The sequence below is a fragment of the Garra rufa genome, chromosome 18 (genome assembly GCF_049309525.1).
Source record: "Garra rufa chromosome 18, GarRuf1.0, whole genome shotgun sequence".
NCBI classification, from domain to species: Eukaryota; Metazoa; Chordata; class Actinopteri; order Cypriniformes; family Cyprinidae; genus Garra; species Garra rufa.
The window spans coordinates 30,217,623-30,233,810 of record NC_133378.1 but is presented as its reverse complement, the minus strand read 5'-3'; the positions used below and the strand labels follow the sequence as shown (position 1 = coordinate 30,233,810).

The following is a 16,188-nucleotide window of genomic DNA, read 5'->3' as shown; positions in this document are numbered from 1 at the left end:
GAAGGTTTTGTAATGTCATAATTATGGGGTTATTTTTGTGTCTTTATTATTCAAACAAACATACTGTGTTTGAGAGTAAAACTAATTATTTTGTAATTAAAAAATAAAAGTTTGCAAAAAAAGTCTTCTTAAATCTCAAAAATAAAGAAATTGATAACAAAATTATTTGCAGTGCATGTAATTTTTTTTACAATCTTTATTTTTCTTTCATAATTTGCCGCAGACTCATAAGGTACTTACCGCATGTAAGCACTAGAGGGCGCCATCAGTTTGACTAATTTTACACGAGCCTGATCAGCCATCGGGTTCAAGTGCTGTTTCATTTTTATCATTTACCATTTTCTAGGTTACTGAAAGTACGTTTTTATTTTATTTTATTAATTTATTTTGTATACCGCCAAAAATCCACTGAAACGAGTCAAGTGAATTAACTTTTATATACTATAAAAGTAGCATTTTGTAACACAAATGATAACTCAAACTGTTGAAAACTGTTGCTTCGGCATGTGAGGATACATAGTTTCCTAATTCTTAATTATGTCTGGTTCAATCTCAAGGTTCAACGTACTTTGACTAACCATAACATACGCTAACGATATGTCTGATTCTGATTCGTGGATGAATTGTTTTTTTGAGTCGAATCTTCTCAAAGAATCGGTTCACAAAACGTGTTGGAGTGGTTTTCGAGTGAACAACTCAATGATTTATTGAGTCAGTGAACCGCTGAGTTAAATTATGTGGCTAAAAGTAAGGTACTTTTATATCCAAACAGCAGAAACATTATAAATGTACTTCAGATATATCGTGCAAAAATGTTATCAACTCACATCCATTACCAGTCAAAAGTTTCACTGGTAATGGATGTGAGTTGATAACATTTTTGATTTCTAATGCTTTTTTTAGATTTCTAATGCTTTTGGGGGAAAAACGTATTTTCTGCTCATCAAGCCAATGCAGACTTGATCCAAAGTAAAGCAAAAAAAAAGTAACATTTTGAAATATATTTTTCTATTTAAAAAAACTTTTTTCTATTTGAATATATTTTAAAATGTAATTTATTCCTGTAATTTCAAAGCTATTTTTTCATCATTCAGCATCATTACACCAGTGACATGATCTTTCAGAAATTGTTCTAATATTCTGATTTGCTTCCAGAAATTTTTTATTTATTATTATTCTGTTGAAAACAGCTGAGCAGATATTTTTCAGGTTTCTTTGATTAATAGAAAGTAATCTTAGAAATAGAATATCTTTTGTAACATTATAAATGTTATAAATGTCTTTATCATCACTTTTCATCAATGTAAAGCATCCTTGCTAAATAAAGGTATTAATTTCTATAATTTATTTTCTTTATACTGACTCCAAGCTTTTGAATGGTATAGTGTTTCAGATAAATGCTGATCTTATTCATCAAATAATCCTGAAGAAAATGTGCTCAACTGTTTTAAATATTGATAATAATAATAATAATAATAATAATAATAATAATAATAATAATAATAATAATAACAAATGTTTCTTATACAGCAAATTATTAGAATGATTTCTGAAAGATCATGTGACACTGAAGACTGGAGTAATGATGCTGAAAATTACATTTTAAAATATATTCAAATAGAAAGCAGTTATTTTGAATAGTAAAAATATTTCACAGTATTGCTGCTTTTGTTGTACTTTGGCAAATAAATGCAGGCTTGGTGAGCAGAAATAACTTCTTTGGTAAAAAAAAAAAAAAACTTTTGACTGGTAAGGTTAGTGTACAAAACCTCTGAGTTGGTATAAACAAATAGCATTTTAATAAACGTGCAACAAACTAAATGAAGTTTCGTATTCACTAATATAGATGCAAATTATATTTAGTTTAAATAATAATAATGTTTACAAGCATACATGACGTTTTAGAATCGCTTTTTGAACCGCTTTATTAATGAACTGTTCTAAAGAACCGCTTCACTAGAATGAGTCAATCTTGCCCTCACCAAACTATAGTACTTTTTGTAAGTAATCCTTTATAATAGTGACTACTAAATAATAGTATTTATAATACTTTAATAATATTATACTACTATTTATTTAATTCTAACAGCAAAACTGTGGTTTTCAGTGTTTGGGCATGCCAAAACATCGCTCCTGTGCATGACGACCAATCGCATAGCGCCAATTGTGTGGCCCCGCCCCCAGAACGATTTCAGCGTCTCTCCAATCGATTGGTCCCGCCCCCCTTTCAAGTATTTACTTCACATGTGCGTTTCTAAACCCGACGAGTCTATCTGCAGATGCTGCTGCTGATACTGAGCTAGAGCTGGGGATTATTGCACAAGTCAGAGCGCAGGCTGGTGGCGAGTGGGTGGCTTTTCACCCACACTCAATACTTTTCATCTCTCGTTCTTCTTTCATCCACTGTTGCTTTCTTATTGAGTGACACGCGGACTATGAAAAATATGACTTTCCGACGCGTAAAGAAGCTGAACTCAAACGAGCCGGACAGCGGGTCCTTGTGTCATGACATCTACTTTACGTCCTCCAAATCAGACAGCTGTGGGACTGTGGACCGTGGACCCTCAAACTCTGCTGAGCTTTATAATTATAAGACCCTCGCTTACTCTGGAGGAACCCTACCGAGGAACTTTAAAAAGGTTAGAGCATTTCATTTGTGTTTACATGTACCTTGGCGAAATAATTATGAACGTAGTTATACGTGTTCAGTTCATACGATTGTATTTATTAACTTCTAATTACCTTCTGGGGAAAAAAAACTAGGATGATTTAATGCTCTTAGTCACCCAACTCATGATCAAAGCTGTGTTTTGGATGGTTTTGAAGGCACTTGGTCAGGTTAGGAGACCATCTTAAACCAGATAAGACCAACAAACCATCATAGGCTGGTTTTTAAAGCAATATTGGCTTAGTCAAGCTATTATTATACCATTTTAAGCCTTGACAAAACTTTTGAGACCACCTTAGACCATTCCTGTAAGACCTTGAGCTGTAGTTTCCAGCTACTTTACTGAGTTAAAACAGAACTCGCACTTTATCACTCATACTAGTGTCAGCTACTGGAGTCAAAGCTTTAGAAGTAATATTACACGTGCTTGCCTCCTTTATATCTGCCCTTTATGCATGAACATCTTGAATATATTGTTTGTTGTTGTCTGGACTCAATTAAGCAGAGAAACAACAGTCATGTGATGAGTTTGCTTTGATTAGAACCAGCAGTGTGCATGCAACACTCAAGTTTGATTAATTTGAAGGCACACAAGTTGAGCTCCACCTTTCTTATTAACTGTTATATGCCACCATCTTTGGATGTAACATTATAGAATGACTTGGAGTAGCCCTGAACCAGACATTTCAGATGGTTCTCTTATGGACACACCTGATTCATATCCGTATGAGACATTTAAAATGTGCAATGCTGAGTACTCCAGAATTAAGTCAGGTTAAGCTAGGTAGACTCAATTAGGCAGTCAAGATGGCCTTGAGTTTTGTTCTGAATGGCTCAAGCAGTTGTCACGCTTTACTTGGCATGTAAAAAATGTCTTGACCTGCGCTCATTCACACCTGTCCATCAGTGTGCATCTGTGACCATCAGCATGTGACGGCTTCTCTGAAGAACCTCATTTAAATGTATACGTGTGAGCAGTCATGCAAAACTTGAGAAGTGGCTACACTTGTTCACTTCTGCATGACTCTGAATCATTATTTTTCTGCAACACAGGCGATAATTCGTATCATGCCTGAGTTTAATAGTAAACCGTGTTTGGTGGCATACATTTTCACAAAGTCGAACGTTGTATGCTCAAGTCTCTCACAATTCCTTCCAAATCCAAAGAGAGATATTAATCTCCTGGTCACTTCCTCAGCTTTGGCAAAAGCAGTTGTTCTCTTGGGTTTTGACCATACAGATGTGAGGCTGCTTGGTTCTGGCCCTTTGGTTTAGACACACTGAAGTGTGTTTCATGGTCACTCATGGTGTGAAGTGTTTCCTGGTGTCTTTGGACCACCCACATGCAGGTTTGACTGTAAACAGCTCGTATGTGTCCCTGCTGAATTCTGGGCCTGCTCTTTTACAGTCCGCCTCCTGTGTGGCCAGTCGGGCCGTTTTATAGATGCAGACCAAGTGTCCGGGGCATTGAAGCCCCCTCCGGATTGTCTGTGACCTTTGAGGTGTACAACTGAGTTAACGGCAGAATTGATAAAGCCTGAGTGACCAGGGGTCAGCGTGGATGTGTTGTTGACCATGTAATGAAATGGCTTTTGAAATTCAAATAGGTCTGATATGATCTCAGTATTTCCCGGTAGCTGGCTGGTGGCAAACAAAGCTACATCTATAATCTAGTATGTGTTATGGCTCGGATATTCTTAAAGGGATAGTTCACCCATAAATGACAATACTGTCATTCATTTCCAAACCTGTACCACTCCTCTGTCTCAGTATTTTGTTTTACTTAAGTTTTAATTGTAGTTTTAGTTTTTGTTGTAGTTTTAGTTCTCTGTTTTTATCCTTGCACTGAAAGTCAATGACATCCAGTGTTTTAAGTGAGGGTTAGTTCACCCTAAAATGAAAATCCTGTCATTAATGAATCACCCTCATGTAATTCTAAACCCGTTAGACCTTCGAAACACTAATTAAGATATTTTTGATGAAATCCGAGTGCTTTCTGACCCTGCATAGACATAGGTTCATAAATTTACGATTGAACAGGGTCAGAAAGATTTCGGATTTCTTTAAAAATATCTTAATTTGTAAGGATGTAATGATATTATTAATATCGTGGTATTACGATAGCAAAACTGTCTCTATCATCATGATCACATGATGATATGAAACCTGGCAAAAAGTGTGTTTTAAATACATTTAAACTTCTTATTCTAACATAAAAGGTCTTTAAAGTTATGTTTTGGGCCATTGTGCTTTGGTGCAGTATCTGTCAAACAAACTAAAACTAAAATATGGCTTAATCCGTTCAAGAAGTCTGTTTTTACGGCACATTTCAAAGTGAAGCGCACACTTCGTTCAGGCGATCAGCTCATGATCTGGTGTTTTCTGTGCCTCTGTTCACAGCGAGAGTGTAGTGAGACGTGTTTTCACTGAAACTGGAGTTTTCCATCAAAATAAAAGCTCTACTGCCATTTTGGTCACGGCTAAAAAGTGCAGTATGAATTGCTCACAGCTAGTGGTTTAAATGGGTAACGTTACTGCAGTCCAAATTCAAAATATCAAGTGAAAAATTTAGGAATGAAGTATTGTAATTTCCCTACTGTAGTGTAGTTTTCTTAGTTAAGAACATGGGTTGGAACTCTTAATTTTGAACTCTCAAAGTGCATTAGATGGAATAATTTAAGTTTAAAGTGTATAAAATGTTTTTCCAAGTCTTTCCCCCCTAAATATCGCAATAAATATTGCATCGTGGGCTTATGGATAATATCAAGATATTATCCTATCGTGAGATGTTTATATCATTTACAACCCTAATAATTTGAGTTTTGAAGGTCTTACGGGTTTGGAATGACATGAGGACGAATAATTAATGACAGAATTTTAATTTTTTTCCATGAACTAGCTCTTTAAGAAAATGTGGGACAGCAAAAGTATTTAAATTATTTGAATTAAGGTGGAATGACCACGATTTTTCCCACTGTAAGGTCAAACACAGTGGCTCCTTCACAGTTGGCTTGTTCAAAACTAGCCAGCAACATTTAAATGTTGTATTTAATTAGCGGAAATTAGTCTTAAACAAAGCTTACTCACAGTGGAGTACTACACGACAAGCTTTTGGATTGTAGGGCAGGGTTTATGAACAGCTCTCTGTATCATGACTCCTACACTTTGCGTGAACACCAGGCCACAACAGGGTATTGTGCGGCCAAGAGCTTTGCTACCCCATCCAACTGCCCCCGAGGGACCCTCTTAGTTACATGGAAATAAATGAAGTCATTGAGGGGGGACCCTACGACAATTCTCAAAGTGTACGAAAATAAAGAAAGGCAACGTTTTACTAGCTTTGGAGGGTTCGTGGACAAAGTGCACTTTGTGGGAAGCTGAAGTTGTTGGGATTGAGGTACAGCCCGATTGAATGGGCGTCTGTAAGAGCGGGTGAGATATGAATGAATTCTTATGTCCGTTGCGCAGATTGGGTTGGGTTTTCAATGTAATCAGCCAGAACATCAGTGCAGTTGTTAGCACATGACAAAACTTGTATTCGCCAACCTGGCTGCATCTTAGATCCCCTTGTGATAATTTCAGAGACGCTTGCAGCGATAAGTTTACCTAGTCTGGAGATAAAATAAGATCAGAAAACTGCGACGGAAATGGTTAGGAGAAAGTGGCAGACAGACATGCATTTCAGGTTATATCTGCGTTGTCGTCCGTGCTGTTAAACAGCTTATGTGTGAAATGAACACGTTGCACAACCTACAGCTCAAACTTTAGGAAAGACCTATTGATTTGGGGGGATTTCTAAGTGTAGATATTCCAAAGGTCACAGACACTCATTCTCTTTCTCTTGTTTTCTTTCTATTTTCCCTTCTGGTGAAGCAGAATGGTGGGCTGCAAAAATGGAAGCCCCTTGCGCTCTCTCCAGAACCACAAAGGTAAGACTGCAACTACTTGTTTGCCACCTACACGTTTGATTGGTGTATGTATGCGTCATTGTTATTTCCTTAAAATACACTCTATTTATTGCGACGGTTATGAAAACGTCAGACCCTAGTCATTCACGCCTTTTCCAAGTTGTCATGGAATAAAAATATTCGCCCTTAAACACCAGCAATTATAGATTTATACTGTATAAAATAGCCATTTAAAGGACGGAATGAATGCAGTGATGCCTGAATGAATAAAAAGGATCAGCCAGATGGTCAAATGCGATCTTTCTTCACTGTATGCATCGCTTTATTGTTTAGTATATCGTATGCATAATTCATGACTGCCTAATGATGCATAAGAGCTTTCAGAAAACAGGGCTCTTGTCATGTCATGGTATTCATAATGGACATGTTTGAATCCCGAGATTTCTCAATTGTCTAGACAGCTACTATTATCCCAACAGAAGTAATCTTTGGTTCAAAATGCACCTGTGTGGTAACCATTCATGCCTTGAGGCTGTTAATTGCGAACTGTAAAAACCCAAACTGTACAACAGTGTGAAACTGAAAGCACATTGAAATCATACTTTGAAAATGAGCTGTTCAGATGTCACACCCAGAGTTTTTTTTCTTTTTGTTCTTATTCAAACGTTTCCAATTACGCCACACAGACGTATTCTGAAAAACAGCAGCATCATGCGGTTGATTATGCGTTTCCTCTGTGTGTCTTTCATCATCCATGTTCCTGTAAGCACTGACCATCAGTCAAGGTCATAGATTGAGACAAAACCATTCAGAACGACACTTTACTAAGACAGTCTCTGCACAGCAGCTCATATTAACAAAATATCCTCTATTTTTGGTTTTTCCTTTTAGGAAAACAGTGATCCTGATGAAGAAAGAGGAGGAGGCCTTTGGTTTTGAGATCCAGGTAAGAGGGATTTAATGTAAAACCTTTCTAAAACAACTTGGCTTGTACATGTGGGTGGGCCACCCAGAATGAAATAAAAGTTAGACCTTGGATGAAGAATCTATTCATGGTTAAATAGCTGTTATGTTCAGGTGATGACACCAGCTTTTATTTGACCTCATTTTGACAGAAACAAGCATTAGCTAAGGTTTTTCCATCTGTAATCCAGTTGTAGTTGACATAATCAAAAATCCCTCTTAGTGTGAGAACCAACCAACATTTTATCAAAGGCCAGTTTTTCAGTATGGGAACTGATTATTTATCATTTGATTTGACATATGTACCAGTTTATATTTAGTAATGTATAATAGTTCAGATCCAGGATGGAGAACCCCTCCTTTCCTGCCTTGTCCTCTAGTACAGGATATTACATCAAGTTTCTGTCACATGAGAGGCAACATATCCAGAAATGGATTGTTTTCTAGGATGGCGTGCTGTAGACAACATTGTTTTTGGAGTCTCTTAGCAGCGGGGATACGGTTGGCCGTATCTACTATGTAAATACGTTTGTACTTTGCATCTCCTGAGGCGCTCAGTGTCTTCATGTAAACGGTTGGAGTGTGTGGGAAGAGGAAGGAAACAGACTATTCCAGACATTTGAAAACACTTTACGAATGATTCACGTTTTAGAGATGTTTGTGAATTTGCATGTTTTTTTTTTTTTCTTCTAAATGTAGTCTGCGGGTTTATCGGGAGTCCAGGCCAAATTGCAATATGAGAGGGTTTTCTTATAAGGACAGCTCACACAAAACAGGATGTTTTGAAAATTTACTCATCCTTGTAATATTTGAAAACCGTATGACTTGGTTATTTGTAGTAGAATGAGAATGTCATAGTTGTTACTTTCCATCATCTAAAGTGAATGGTGACTCGCTGTCCAACTAGATTTTTTGTGAATACAGGCTGAAATTTTTGTATATTCCTCATACGAAGTTAATTAACTGAATGGCTTAATATAACTTAAAAGGATAGTTCATCCAAAAAAGAAAATACTGTCATTAATTACTCACCCTCTTGTCAACCTTCATTCATCTTTGGAACTCATATTACGATATTTTTGATGAAATCCGAGAGCTTTTTGCCTTTTGCATAGACCACAACACAACTAGAAGTGACATGCATGCTATATGAAGTTATTATTTTTGTTTTCTTTGCGTACATAAACTATTCTTGTAGCTTCATAACACTATGGTTGAACCACTGATGTCACATGGACTATTTTAACCATGTCCTTACTACCTTTCTGGGCCTTGAACATGTCAGTTGCACTGCTGTCTATGCAGGGTCAAAAAGCTCTCAAATTTCATAAAAAAATATCTTTATTTGTGTCCCGAAGATGAACGGAATTCATACAGGTTTTGCAGCAACATGAGGGTGAATAATTAATGACAGAATTGTCCTTTCTGGATGAACTATATCTTTCAAATATAGCATGCATGTCACATTTGGTCACTTTTTGATGCTTTTTTTGCACATTGACAGCCCCAGTCCCCATTCACTTTCATTGAAACAGTAAGGAGCAGCTTTAGCATTCTTTGAAACATCTCTTTTTGTCCTCTACTGAATGAAGTCGGTCATTGGGGTTTTTATCCACACAAGGCTGAGTAAATGATGACAGTATGTTCATATTTGAGTAAACTATCACCATTATAAAGAGTCACCCCGAGTTTAGTCAGATTCACCTTTTCTTTTGACAAAATGAGGTTTAACAGTATCCTCAGCTCATGAAGCTGTTAACCTCAACAACTGCTTTGGGTTTCAGTATGTAAAGTGAGCAGCAACATCAGTCATCCTCAAAGCTACTGAAAAAAGGCATTCCTACGCATTTTACACTCTCAAGAAATTGTCATTCACTGCGAAAGTGAACATCGTGAGAGCATCTCAGAGCCGCAGTGTGTTTCTGTGGTGACTGATGAAAACATTGTGCGCCACAGCAAACATTTGAGCTTCATGCACGTCAGGAAACTAAGATGCTCATTTGAATCTGCACACGTCCATGAAGCAAAGTACCACTGATACCAAAGGCACCAACATGCAAATGGCTTCAGTATATCAGCATGTGCGTTTCGACATGAGCTACTGATTACAGTTATAATGGAAACAGAAGCTGATGTTTTGCATATCAACAGTCTCACTAAGTCTCTTCCTGTTCTGTTTTAAACTTCTCTTGCTGTTTAAACGTGCATGGTGTTCTTAAAGGGATCGTTCGCCCAAAAATGAAAATTTCACCCCAATGTCCCGTAAGACCTACTTTCATCTTCGAAACATACATTAAGATATTTCTGATGAAATCTGAGAGCTTTCTGACCTTGCATAAACAGCAACGCAACTGACATGTTCAAGGCCCAAAAACATAGTTAGGACATTGTTAAAATAGTCCATGAGACATCAGTGGTTCAACCTTAATTTTATGAAGCTACAAAAATACTTTGTGCGCATTTGAGTGACCTAACCCTTTTAACTCTAAATTAATTATCTGAAATATCTCACGCTACTATGAAATGTTATAGCTACTTTATATCCATAATAGTTTACACAGAGATCCAGTTGCTAGTCCTTCAGCTGAAGTTGTTTTATTGCAAAGTGGATAAACTGACATGATTTTACTAGCGTGACCTACATTTTATTTGTACTATTGAAATTGCTGCTTTTTTTTTTTTTTTTTACCTAGTTTACAATTTTCCAAACTGCTTGTCCTATGTAGGGCTTTTTTGTATTATATCATATTACCCATCATCCATCTATTCAGCTATTATAATATTATTTGTGACCCTGCACAAAACCAGTCATAAGTCAGGTAAATTTATAGCAATAGCCAAAAATACATTTGTATGGGTCAAAATTATCTAAAAAAAATAACTAAAATGTTCTTTTATGCCAAAAATCATTAGGATATTAAGTAAAGATCATGTTCCATGAAGATATTTAGTAAATTTCCTACCGTAAATATATCAAAACTTAATTTTTAATTAGTAATATGCATTGCTAAGAACTTCATTTGAACAACTTTATAGGCAATTTTGTCAATATTTTTATATATATTTTTTTTTATTTTTTTTGGAGACTCAGATTCCAGATTTTCAAATAGTTGTATCTCCCAAATATTCTTCTATCGTAACAAACCATACATCAATGGAAAGCTTATTTATTCAGCTTTCAGATGTATAAATTAGTTTCAAAGGGTCAGTTTAAAAAAAATGGACCCATATGACTGGTTTTGTGATCCATGGTCACATATTATATTATATTATATTATATTATCCAGCTATTTTGCAAACCACTTGTCACATGTAGAGTCACTGATATTATATCTATCTATCCATCCAGCCATCCATTCAACTTATATTATAATGTATTATATTCAAAGTAAATGTAACTTGCTCCTTCTGAAAAGCATAACATTTTGACTGAACTTTCATTCGGAAATGTCTGAATTGGGTTAAGTAGAAGGTAGAAGTAGTGCTAAAATGTAAACTGCTGATTAGCCAAACATATTTGTAACCCTAAGCCAGATGGCTTGGAGTGGTTTAGTGGTGATGAACTGCTTATACAGTTCAAACATCGAAACGACAACAAAGCCCAGCGTTTCTAATGGCCCAGTTTCGGTGTGGCTTGTTTATCAAGGATGTTTGCATGCGTGTAAACCACCTGGAGCCATCCCTCACGTTCAGCATCCTTTAAGCCATTGACTCTGTCAGTCAGTCTTTGTGAGGCCGTGCAGGTCAACATTCTAGTCATTGAGCACATTACGGTGTTAAGCCATTGTGGAAACACTAGCAGACTTGATTTAGCAACGCTACGTTGAACAATAAGCCACAGCTTTCATAAAAAATGGCACACCTTTGCAAGCGTATGACTCATTTTGTTTACTTTGTATAATCTGATTGCAGATCTATAAATACCGTAACCCATGCAGAGGAGACGGCTTTGTTTACAGTCTGTTTTTTTATTGTGTGTCTACAGACATACGGGCTGCATCACCAGAGTGAGAACTCAGTAGAGATGTGCACGTTTGTTTGTAAAGTCCACGAAGACAGTCCTGCCCAGCTTGCAGGCCTTAAAGTCGGTAAGTGTGCTCACATTAACACCACCGTTTATGTTTGCTCAGTAATTCCCGCTCTAAACTGGCATTTGACACACAGGCTTGAATATTCAAATTGGTCCTTGGGGTCACAGGGAGTGCGTTTTTAAGCATAACAAGGATCGGTTTCCTTCATCTACTTCTTGAACATCCAGTTTTGTAGTAAAATGAGTCTGTGTGAATAGGAGTAATATTTCAGAAGGATTGCAAACGTCTTGCTTTCTCACTTGGAGATCTCGTCAATCTGTCAACACCGTGACAGTTGAGTGGCAGCCCTGCTGTTTAAGCAAGAGCAAATATCACAGAGCAGCACCCACGTAGACTCTGTGGATTTTTTTTTTTTTTTTTTTTTTACTCTTTTAAACTGTAAAACCGGATACTGTCAAGTCACTCTGTGGCTTCTTTGTAGGCTGCAGGTTTATACACAAAGGATATTTTCTGAACATCATTTCCTTTTTGTTTTAGAAAGCTCTTACTGTACTTGGCATAAATGAAAAGGAGCTGTTGAATTTGTACTTTGAAAAATCTGGAAGATAACGTTGAATCATGAGTTCCTGTAGGAATATCTAAAAGATTTGCTTAACAATATGCTAACCAAGGCTGCATTTATTTGATCAAAATATAGTAAAAACAAACAGTGATATTCCAAAATATTTAGTGCTGTCAAACGATTAATCGCATCCAAAATAAGTTTTTGTTTACATAATCTACAGCATGCATGTATGCTGTGTATATTTATTATGCATAAATAAACACACATACAGTATATATTTTTTTAAAATACTTGCATGTAAATTTATATTCATATAATTGATATTATATGTGAATATTTTTAATATGTAAACATTTTTCTTAAATGTATACATTCATGTGTGTATTTATAGATACATAAATATTCACCATACACACACACAAATTATGTAAACAAACATTTATTTTGGATGTGATTTAATCACAATTGTTTGACAACACTAAATTACATTTTAAAATAACTGTTTTCTGTTTTAATACATTATTAAAATTGTACTTTAATCTTTTGCTTCTTTGCTTAATAAAAGTATTTTCTTTCAAAAACAAAACTTACTGACCACAAACTTTTGAATTTGCGTTTGTTAGTTTTGGTCCTTATAGAAACTTGTTAGCAACTTTATTTAGAGTTTAGAGAGCAAGTTTTTCTCTAAAAATACATCTGTGTCATTGTCCTATTCAGGCTTTTATGAATTGTTGACACTTGCCAAAAACGTTATATGCAGAATTTGCATTCTTTCAAGACAACAAACAGTTCTGCATCTAAAATACCTGTTTGCTCTGTTCTGGGATCAGTTTATCTTCTCTAAAGTTCGAAATATGACAATTATGACTCCTGGATACACTGATACCAGATCAGAGTTAAAGAGAAACTGCTACTCTGAGTTGCTATGCGTTATTACATTTTAAAATAACCATTTTCTGATTTAAGACGTTTTAAAATGTAACTTTTCCTGTGTTTCCTTAAATGTTTGATACATTTAATATATCTATGCTCAATAAAAGTATTCTTTTTTTTTATTATTATTTGAAAACGACTTACTGACCACAAACTTTTGAATTTGCATTTATGGTATTTTAAACTATAACTTTTTCTGTGTTTACAAAATTTTTGGAATATTTTAATGCATCTTTGCTCAAAAGTATTATTTTCTTTCAAAAACATAACTTACTGACCACAAACCTTCGAGTTTGTATTTATGGTAGTTTTAGTCCTTGTAGAAACTTGTTGGCAACTTTGTTGCAAGTTGAAAAGTAGAACAAATGTGTTTTCTAAAAATACATCTGTGTCATTGTCCTATAATATCCTATTCAGGCTTTTATGAATTGTTGACACTTGCCAGAAATTTTATATGCAGAATCTGCATTCTTTTCTATAGTCTCAAAGAGAACAAACAGTTCTGCATCTAAAATACCTGTTTGCTCTGTTCTGGGATCAGTTGATCTTCTCTAAAATTCGAAATATAACAATTAGGACTCATAGATAAACTGATGTCAGATCAGAGGTAAAGAGGAACTCCTACTCTGAGTTGCTGTGCGTGTGTGTTGGTTTCGCTTCCTGCATTCCCTGCATGCTTTGCGCTATTGTGTTTTTTGGCCCGTCTCTCAAAAGCACATGACCTCATCGTTCTTAGACAAGAAAACCCAAAACTCTCAGAGGAGAAAAGGAATTGTTTCATTACATATTGATGTGTGCAGTCCAGACCGTCTCATGCAGATGTGTCCCAAAACATTTTAATAAAATGGCGTCCCAAAATTCTCCAAGTTGGTTTTGTGATGGAGAATTTTTATATTCATGTTGTTCCAAATCGAATGACTTTTTCAGTGGAAATTAGATGTTTAGCAGAGTTTTCACGTTGCTCTTTTCCAAACAATGAAAGTGAGTTGTGACCATGCATGCCAACCTCTAAAAAGGTCAAAAACGCACCATAAATGTAGTCAGTGTAACTTGCACGTTATATTTCAAATGTTCAAAAGCATTTAATAGGCTTCTGTGAGGAACAAACTGAAATTGAATGTGTTCAATGGAGTTGGTCCCCATTCACTTTTATAGTGTGGAAATGGCAGCTCACAAGACGTGACTACTTTGAGAAAGTCAGTAAATGATAAAAATATTTGGTTGAACTATCCATTTAAGGCCAAATGCAGTACACAAAATATACAATGTTCAATCAGATCTGTTCTCAGTTTAACACTCTTCTCTTGGGTTTGCAGGAGACACGATCGCCAGCGTGAACGACACTTCTGTTGAAGGCTTTCGCCATAAAGAAATCGTCCAGCTCATTAAATCATCAGGGAACAGCATTAGGTATGTAGATATTTAATGTTCTACCATTTAAATGAGCAAAATAGTCACTTTTTACTCAAAGTAGAATGTTTAAATTAAAACTAAATTGTTCCAAGTGTACCCGTGGTCTTTTTTGATTAGCATGAAAAATTAAATCTGCTATTACTTGATTGGAACCACACTCTCTTTCCCCCTTTTATTTCCTCTTTAATGAAAGATGAAAGGCCAGTGAAAATGAACCTCCATTTATATAGTGTGGAGACCAGTGATGTGAACCACATGAATGCGTACAAGTTCATGCCTTCCCTCTCCACGGCTTTTAACCCAATTATTTCCACTTTTAAACACGGGGTTATGCTGTAAATGAGAAAGTTTACAGCAGCCCATTAAAAAGAGGTTCCCGCTTCATATGCATATCACCAATCCCACTCCTGAAATGGTATACATTTGGGGGAAGGGGAGTTTTGTATTACCACTAAGCTCAAATTCAGACACGTAAGTGTGTTTTAAAGAGCTCTTTGACTTTGTTTAATTGGCGTGTTTAATAGTTTGAGGCTTTGAAGTGTAATGCCGCACAATATAGGAAGTGACTTTGTCATGCAACACTCTTGTTTTGTTCCTGTGTCTAGGCTAGAAACCGTCTACAGTGACTCTATACGAAAAGCAGAATTGGAAGCGCGACTGCAGTATCTAAAGGTAAGTCACATGTAAACCAACATGCTTGTATCAAGCAGTGTGTCGTCTTGTATACAGAGACGTTTACAAGCGTTGTAATGTAAGCCTAGCTTTAACGCAGCTGCCCGGTCTGGCACCGAACACTAGCACTGACCACACCTGTTTCCTCTCACACCCCACCTGTTCCACTGACAGGCCAGTCTTAATCCTCACATAACACAGTACAGCTGACATAGCGCGGTCTGAAATGAAGCAAAGCACATTTTTACATTCTTTAGGACATTCTCATTGGTGAAAGAAGATGCCTAGGCCATAATGTTTAAATACAACTATAATACGGTTTCATTTTGGTTGTCACGTCTGTGGTATTTGAGAGACATGTTTTGGCTTTTGTCAGGGTTGAAAGAACAGAAGTTATTTTTGAATACAAACTAAAACTGATTCAAAAATCAAATAAATATTCAGCTTTTTTAAAAAACAGAAGTAAGCTTATGGATGAGAGTTGTGCTATAGGGAAGAATAACAACGTGCAGTAAAAGGTAAAACTGTTTGCACCACAAAGCAGTGTGCTCATAATTAAGATAATACATTAAAATAATATGGTAAGACACACCAATTTGCAATATCAAGCTGCAAAACAAGCTGTTTTGTACAGCTAAAAATAGCTGGACATGGATGAGACAGAAGAGACAAGTCAGACCCATAAAATGTATTTTGTTTACCTGTCCCACTCTTTTCAGTTGTTATTGTTAACTATTACAAAACTATTTTTGTTAATTTAAATAGCTGAAACAAAAAATTAGTGCCAGGCAATGATTAATTGTGATTAATCGCATCCAAAATAAATGTTTTTGTGTACATAATATGTGTGTGTGTACTGTGTATATTTATGTGCGTATATATAACACATGCATGTATATATTTAAGAAAAATTGTATGTTTATATATTAAACATATTTATATGTAATATAAATTATATGAATATAAATATATACATGTAGATATTTTGTGTGTATGTGTTTATACATAATAAATATACACAGCTATATTTGATTT

At 35.8% G+C, this 16,188-nt stretch overlaps 1 protein-coding gene across 1 annotated transcript in view; it reads left to right on the top strand.

The window, feature by feature from the left end:
• The first annotated feature begins 2,293 nt into the window (after positions 1 to 2,293).
• The window catches only part of tamalin (trafficking regulator and scaffold protein tamalin), a 16,521-nt gene continuing 2,626 nt past the window's right edge, over positions 2,294 to 16,188 (top strand). The window contains exons 1-6 of the mRNA XM_073823529.1: positions 2,294 to 2,639; positions 6,545 to 6,597; positions 7,468 to 7,522; positions 11,525 to 11,627; positions 14,385 to 14,478; positions 15,087 to 15,153. Coding sequence (XP_073679630.1) covers positions 2,436 to 2,639; positions 6,545 to 6,597; positions 7,468 to 7,522; positions 11,525 to 11,627; positions 14,385 to 14,478; positions 15,087 to 15,153 — 576 coding nt within the window. The 5' untranslated portion in view covers positions 2,294 to 2,435. The remainder of the gene's footprint in view (positions 2,640 to 6,544; positions 6,598 to 7,467; positions 7,523 to 11,524; positions 11,628 to 14,384; positions 14,479 to 15,086; positions 15,154 to 16,188) is intronic.